Here is a 7,458-nt window from a genome sequence, read left to right on the forward strand (position 1 = left end):
GGAGGCACCGCGCCCAGCACGCCGATGGCGGCGCGGTTCTCCTCGTTGAGCGCGAGACCAAATTTACTATGTGGTGTCACGGGCTAGGTTAGGGGATTTAGGAGTGGGTAAGGTTGGGCATTGGCACGCCTAATGGACTGTGCACTACTACTCTCTCTTTCCTTTAATTTCTTTCTCTAAATTCTTTAATTAAAAATATGTAGTATTATTTTTTCCTGTTGCAATGCACGAGTCCTTTTGCTAGTAGATTTAAATCAACGTATGTGTCCGATGGGCGGGCGCAGTAGCTTGCCAGTGGCTGGCCTATGTCGAAACCTTAATTAAGGCGTCACGGCCCTAATTTGCTCTCTCGTGGCCCAGATGGCGCTGTTCGATCCAAATAGGCCTTCAACCCTCCTCATCAAAAAGGAAGAATAAAAGAGCGTCCTCCCTTCCTCCGTCGTCTTCTTCCCCCTTCTCTTTCTTGCTCCAGGGGAAAGGAACACAAAAGCCGAGCTCCCTCTGCGGCAAAGGGAAGAAAGGAGTTAGCAGGAGGGGCGCGAGTCACGAGCCATGGACGCTTCAGCTCTCAACGACCCGAGGCTGCACGCGCTCTTAGAGGTAACCCTGCTAACCCTAGACCCTATACCTACACCATCGTCGGGCGTAAGAGGGGAACATCGCGGATCCTGGTAGTTCCTTGGTTTGCAGTGCAGCGTTTTTGTTCTGTTTTCGGTGGTAATTTCTGTGCGATGTAATCGTCCGAAGAAAACGGATGATCCGGCGCTCCCTTCATCCCTTCGTGCTGTGTTTTGCGCTCAGATTTATTACAGAAAAGTTAAGAGATGTGGAATTCGCGCCGATTGTTACCACTCGTATGCAAAATCGTCGGCGTGCTATAATTTCTTGACATACAAAGCAAAAAAAAAAAAAAAAGTCACTTTAGGAGTAACAGTGCTCCTGAATTTTTTGGTTCAGATATGTGCTGCCGGTTAGTATTGCGACTGAATTCAGCATTATAAATTGTTGGTCTGTTTAGGAACACAATTATATATTCAAGAGGTATGGATGAACCTGTCAACTCCCCCAAGTGATTTTCCTGTTCTCATAGCTTCAAAGCTTGTCCAGCTGCTCAAAAGGTCCCAGATTCAGTGTAGAACTGGAGGTAGTCGAGCTTCTGGCACTGGCAGTAGAGTTTGTCCAATTTCTTGTGTAGAAGAACTATTCTAGCCCTTACTCTAACTGAACCATCTGGAATCTATCTGGTTTCAAGCAGCACTTGACTGTCCTGGTCCATTAGTCAATTAATTAATCATTTTTTACTTCTATAATACGGCTTGAAATCTTTTACTTGAAGGGTTTCAGACACAAGGAGGCTTGAAACCTTGGTCTTTGGTTTTCTGGCAACCTATAGTTAATGAATATATATGGCTCATTAAGTGGTCATTAGAATTAGAATAGCCCTGAACACCAAGTGCGTCTTTAATTATTATATAGTGGAGCTATCTTGTTGTTTTCTGCAAATAGTGACACGTATTATCTCCTGGGAGATTATAAGTTTGTAAGCTTAAGTGATTTATATCCAGAATTTGCTGATGGTTATACGATGGAAACTTGCATTATTTTGCCATGTTCTTTCCTTGGTGAAACACCTGCATATAAGTTGCAAGATTGGAAATAACATAGGACTTTGTATATGACATAAAAAGGTGACAGATGCAACATGTAGTGGTATTTCACAAGCTTCTTTGATACAAAAACACTTGCGTATTTATAAGCAGCCATCTTTATTATATATGGAAAAGAAGCGCAATGCATGCAACTTGCTGTCGTATCTTGGAAGCTCATGTTCCTGGTCAATTATGTGCAGGAAATATATTTCTTTAGAAATAGCATCAGAGTACACGTTTAATAGCGGTTCACATGGTCGAATTTGAAGGGAACAATTATAGCGAGTCAAGTATTTTCATCTAGCATGCTGCAGGGACCCTCATCAGGAGTTTCTAATATTGTAAATAGTTGGTTTCATTTGGCTTATATTTTACAGATCTCTAATTCAACCTGTAGTTCAACAGAAAGCTAATCACCACATACATTTTGTCTCTGTGCAGGAGGAGAAGAGAAAGGCCATGGCGAACGAGGTTATAGCGAAGCTGACTGATACTTGCTGGGACAAATGCATCACCGGAAGCATCGGGAGCAGCTTCAGCAACAGTGAAACCTCTTGCCTGTCCAACTGCGCAAAACGCTTTATTGAGGTTAAGATGCTCACCATGCAACGAGCAAACAGCAGCAGCTAGGACCAGAATAGGTCCACTAGAGTTGATGCAAACCACCTATCATTCTCTGCGTTATGAATGATTTTGTTATTTCTTTTGCTGTTGGACCATAGTTAGTGCGATGGTCGCCAGAAATTTTCAGATGGTGATTAAAATGTTATTGCTACTATGTTTTCACTACTTGATATGGGCAGACGCTACGGCAAGATTAGATTTGAGCAATTATGTTTTTGTATGAAACACCCTCCTCTTATAGTACTTGGGCCTTGTTCTGTTCAACCTCCTCCTTAATTTTAGATGGTTTTGGAGATGATTGGAAGGGAATTTGGCTTGTAAGGGATTTAATCCCCCAGAATCCTTGTCAATGCCCTTTAAATCTCCCTGAATCAAACAGGCCCTTAGGGCTTGTTTGGTTGATCCCTCCCGCAATGGGATTGGAGTGGATTGGAGGTGTGGGACTAGGCGAAGATAGTACAGGTGTGGGACTAGTATGTCCAATGAAAAATACAAACTGAATGTTAAAAAAAATACAGTGAAAACCAGCATGGACATGGAGACACACCAGGTTGTATCAGAAACCTACTGTGAAGGCTCGGCACTGGCGGGCACACAACAGCCGCAAACGTTGAGATGCAGGAGGAGGATGCAAAGCTTACAGTCGCCTCCGATGCCTAGAAAAGGAGTGGAAAAGCATGCACCGCATGCAAACATGATGATCCAAGAAAACATGTGTCTGATCCCAGGTTCGAACTGGGGACCTTTAGTGTGTGAGACTAACGTGATAACCAACTACACCACCCAGACACCTTGTGCAGTGTTATAGCCTAAATTATTCTAATATTTATAGCAGCCTCGCTAAACGCTACTAAGCAGGAGACCGGCGTCCGCCCCACAACTGCCGCATATGTTAAGTGAGAGGGCCACATCTACCCACATAATTTTAAGTGGGACAAGTGGCTATAGTGGGCATTCCACATTCCATCAATCAAAATTCATAAAATACAATAACCTGAACCAGCCAACTCTGCTGTGTGTTACCACCAGTCCTTAGAATACGAAGCCAGGAACGGTAAAAAATAAATGACATAGCCAGCAACCTCTGCGCCCATCCACATTTACATCAATTGGACATAACACAGTCTTGACTCCTATTTCTGTCATGTTTTGTCATGACTCCAATTTTTGTAGAGAGAAGCAAGTAAAGAGTCCCCTGTCAGCACCGTGAGCTGGAATCTTCAGGTTGATCCACAGATATATGAACTGCAACAAAAATAAATAGTACTTATTACTTTTCAGAGTGTACCACAAGAAGAAAGCCTTAAGAAACAGTACCTGCAATTCACATAGTAAAGAGGGCATTTGATCCATGACATGAGCTAAAAACAACATAATTCAAGCCTACGCTTACAAGCTCCAGCGATTTTCCTTACATTTTTCCTTGGCAAATTAAGATGAGCACATAAATAATCTTTATTAGTTCAACGACAATCAATGGATTGTATGTACTATACTAATAAGAAGGTCAATTACCAAGTCAGCAAATACACCAAAAGTGGATTTATCCACAGATTAAAACAATAGCAAATCAGAAACTACGATTGGATTGATGATAGTGGTATAATCCTTGTTCAGAACTTGAAGTCAATTCTGATGCCATCTTTCCATAGCAAGAAAAATCAAGACTTTACTGTATATATTAGCTACAAATTAAGGGAGACTTCATGGACACATGGTGATCAAATCTTTTACGGGCATCAATCACTTCCTGCACCCTCACGGCACCTGAAGCTGCACTGACCGCCAAGCCTGATCCTATCGCTTGATTCACAGACGATTTGGACGCATCCGCTTCCTGCACGTCACGGCACTTTCAGGAACCGAGCTAATGTTCTGAAATTACAGCTGCTAATCCACCATCATCAGTTGAGCATGTTCTGAGCCGCATAATCGCAGAGGAGGAGCTAGATGACTCGGTCGGAGTCATTCACTCTATTTCTCCTCCCACTAAAACTTGATCTTGCTCCAACTACACCTTCGCATAGATGACTGAAACTGAGTCTTCCTGCAGTCCTCCTTGTCCCTCAACTCCCTGCTTATATACACAGCTTGGGCAAACCTCCGCCCTTGTTGTTAAAATTTTGAATTTGTGTGTTTTCCTCTTCACACACAAGCAGACAGATGGCAACATCTGTCAACATATTGGCTTTTGGACTGGCTGCGCTCGCCAGGAGCATGGGAGAGTAAGTTTTGATCGCGAACGTTCCGGTTAGTCTTTGACCTTTAATGCTTTCTGAATGTACTGCTCCGATTTGAGTAGGCTTCCTACTCTATTTTCAAAAAAAAAAAAACATATTGGCTTTTAATGCAAACAACATTAAACCTTTGGAGCATACACCAAGCAATTGTAAATATGTAATCAGAAATTTCATATCTTAATAAATTCAGAACAAGGCACAGCCTCACATCAACTGATGACAGATCAACATCTGTTGCATGTTCATGAGCTGAGCACGTTGTTTTAATGCTAACACCGGCGGAGCTACGGCAAGCCTGAATGGGCCGTGGCCCGCCTAGGACTGAAGCAAAAATATTAATTATATGAAACTCAGCCCACAAGAATGCATTGATTTTCAATTTGATAGCACTGTTTCTACTCTGTGGCCCGCCCAGCTTTTCTTTGGTAGCTCCTCCACTGAATGCTAACATGGCATACCCATACAGTTTGATTGGCCATAAAACACCACTTCGCTGGGTTACAACTATTGTGTAATCAAACTCCGTGTCGCATCCCAATGAATCTATCAATAGCATCCCTTGGCTATTGACTAAATCAAAAATCATAAATTCAGTTATACTGCATAAGGCCCAGCAAATTATCATTTGAATCTCATCCTTGACACTTGATATTGCAACATTGTACTAGAAATTTAGGATTTTTACCTTGTTCTTCGGGGCTAGTCTTGGTTCTTGAGGGTTCTTTGCAGACTTCAATGCCGTCGCCGACCGCTGGTTCCGGCTGCTTCGTGTTCACGACGCCGTCCATTGTCCAGTCTGGAGAGCCACACAGAACAAGTAGGAACACGAATCTACAGCACATTCTTATGAACATGGCAAAGAGCTAATGACCAGTCACCAGAAATCTCCACATGAGCAATGGCCATCTCTGAAGTGATGGAACCGGGTGCGGTCCCTCATGATGATCTCCCTTCCATACACCCGGGAGACGAGCTTGGTGCTCTTGTGACAATCAGTGCACACCCGGAGGTTCTTGATGATCCTGATGGGCGCACCTGGAGAGGAGGCGATCAGGGCGAAGGCAATGGCGAGCCTCTCGCTATGGTAGGACAGCACATCTGCCTTGTCCTCCTCCTCGACGTTGAACATCACAGTTGTGGTGCTCGGCTGGTGCCCGCATTCCTTCAATCTGGTCTCGATCTCTTGAACCATGGCGTATATCTCCCTTGAGGCATGGTGTGTCTTATCACCCATCAAGAACTCATGGAGAACACCATCTATGTCAAGGAGGCTTGACCCGGGGCTCTTGTCAATGCCCATGGCCTTCATCTCCTTCCTTGCCTTCTTTGCGTCCTCCCATAGCCTCATTCTCGCGTAGAAGTTGGACAGCAAGACATAATTTCCACTGTGCTCTGGCTCGAGCCTCATCAGCTCTTCGATTGTCCTCTCCCCAAGTTCTAGCTTGCCATGAATCCCACATGCCCGTATCAAAGACCTGTACATTGCGGCGTTCGGTGGAATGTCCATCCCTCGGATGAGCTTATTGGCAACATCAAGCTGACCAGCTCGGCCTAGTATGTCAACCATGCATCCATAATGCTCGATCCGCGGTGTGACCCCAAACTGAATCTCCATTCTGTCCAAGAGCCACTGCCCTTCATCCACCAACCCTGCGTGGGCGCACGCGCACATCACCGCCAGCACCGTGACACTATCAACGGGGAAGCCCTCCGCACACATCTTGTCAAACAACGCGAGGGCAGCTTGGCCATGCCCATGGAATGCCAGGCCCTGGAGCATGGCATTGTAGCAGCGTGTGTCCATGTCCGCAACGCCAGCGAACACCTGCTCGGCCAGGTCCATTTTCCCGCACCTGGTGTACATCTCTACGAGCGCAGTGGCCACGTAACAGTTCACTGCCAGCCTGCGCCTGAGAGCATACGCGTGCGCCCACAGGCCGTGCCCGAGAGCGCCGAGCTCCCCGCATGCGCCAAGGACGGCGACGAGCGTGATCTCGCTCGGCCGGACGGCCAACGAGACCATGCGCCCAAACAGCTCAATTATCTCCGCCGCCTCGCCGGCGCGCGACGAATCCCTGGTCCGGCGCGCGTAGGCGGTGAGCAGCGCGTTCCAGGCCGGCAGGTCCGGCTCGACGATCCTGTCAAACACCCGGCGGCATGACACTATCCTGCCGCAGCGGGCGAATACATCTAGAAGCGCGGCGCCGAGGACGCGGTCGCGTGAGGCGGCCCCGGCGCCGAGGAATTTAAGCGAATGGGTGGCGAGCGCGAGCGCGGTGCGGGGTGGGGAGGCGCGGAGGAGGGCCGGATAGGTGAACTCGTTGGGGCGGAGGACCGGGGGAGAGGCGAGGAAGAGGAGGGAGTAGACGGGGAGCGCGAAAGGGAGGTGCGCGAGGAGTAGGGAGTTGGCGAGGAAAGCTGTGGGCGGCAGCGGGGAGCAAAGGAGGAGCTGGAGGCGGTGGGAGAGGGATGGGACGGAGGAGGAGGCGAGGCGGAGGAGGAGGGCGAAGTTGGGCGAGTGGAGCGCGAGGCCGGAGGTGAGGAGCAGCGCGTGGAGCTGCCCGAAGACGCGCGGCGCGGCGGCCCGGAGGCGGCGGAGCGCCGGCAGCGGGTCGGCGGCAAGAGCGTGGCGGGAGGGAGCCGCGTCTGGGCTCATTTGCGCCATGGGCTGGTTGGGAATCATTTGCCTTTATGGGCTTGAGTAACACTAAAGTCTTGGCCCAGGTACTGGACGTAAAGATTCTCAAAAAAACAAAAGGAACTCGACATTTGCCTTAAAAAAGGAGCCTCCACATAAGAGCATCTTCAATAGAAGATATAGATAAAAAACAACTACCTTTTGCATCTTCGAGGTCTAAAAACACCTCTCTAACAGATAATGTGATGCAAAAAAAAAATTATATCTCCACCTTCCGGAGATATAAAATAAAACACTTCGAGTTGTA

The 7,458-nt window shown here is 47.2% G+C and overlaps 2 protein-coding genes and 1 non-coding gene across 3 annotated transcripts; 1 reads left to right on the forward strand and 2 right to left on the reverse strand.

Annotated features, from left to right (window-relative positions):
* Positions 1-356: 356 nt before the first annotated feature.
* Positions 357-2,476, forward strand: LOC123448214 (mitochondrial import inner membrane translocase subunit TIM8-like). The gene is made up of 2 exons (XM_045125037.1): positions 357-600; positions 2,091-2,476. Exons 1-2 carry the CDS (start codon positions 553-555, stop codon positions 2,277-2,279), a joined length of 237 nt encoding a protein of 78 aa, XP_044980972.1. The 5' UTR covers positions 357-552; the 3' UTR covers positions 2,280-2,476.
* Positions 2,477-2,988: 512 nt separating this feature from the next.
* TRNAV-CAC lies at positions 2,989-3,062 on the reverse strand. The gene has a single exon. It is a non-coding gene; the product is annotated as a tRNA-Val (tRNA).
* Positions 3,063-3,239: 177 nt separating this feature from the next.
* Positions 3,240-7,178, reverse strand: LOC123450365 (pentatricopeptide repeat-containing protein At5g43790-like). The gene is made up of 2 exons (XM_045127656.1): positions 5,199-7,178; positions 3,240-3,518 (listed from the first exon to the last, which is right to left on the reverse strand). Exon 1 carries the CDS (start codon positions 7,176-7,178, stop codon positions 5,388-5,390), a length of 1,791 nt encoding a protein of 596 aa, XP_044983591.1. The 3' UTR covers positions 3,240-3,518; positions 5,199-5,387.
* Positions 7,179-7,458: the final 280 nt, after the last annotated feature.

Source organism: Hordeum vulgare, chromosome 4H, assembly GCF_904849725.1.
Source record: "Hordeum vulgare subsp. vulgare chromosome 4H, MorexV3_pseudomolecules_assembly, whole genome shotgun sequence".
NCBI lineage: Eukaryota > Viridiplantae > Streptophyta > Magnoliopsida > Poales > Poaceae > Hordeum > Hordeum vulgare.

Bases quoted from the DNA above. Each gene is read 5' to 3' on its own strand.
- LOC123448214 (XM_045125037.1), top strand. From the start codon at position 553: ATGGACGCTTCAGCTCTCAACGACCCGAGGCTGCACGCGCTCTTAGAG. The intron at 601-2,090 runs GTAACCCTGCTA...GTCTCTGTGCAG, and splicing joins GGCTGCACGCGCTCTTAGAG to GAGGAGAAGAGAAAGGCCAT.
- LOC123450365 (XM_045127656.1), bottom strand. From the start codon at position 7,178: ATGGCGCAAATGAGCCCAGACGCGGCTCCCTCCCGCCACGCTCTTGCC.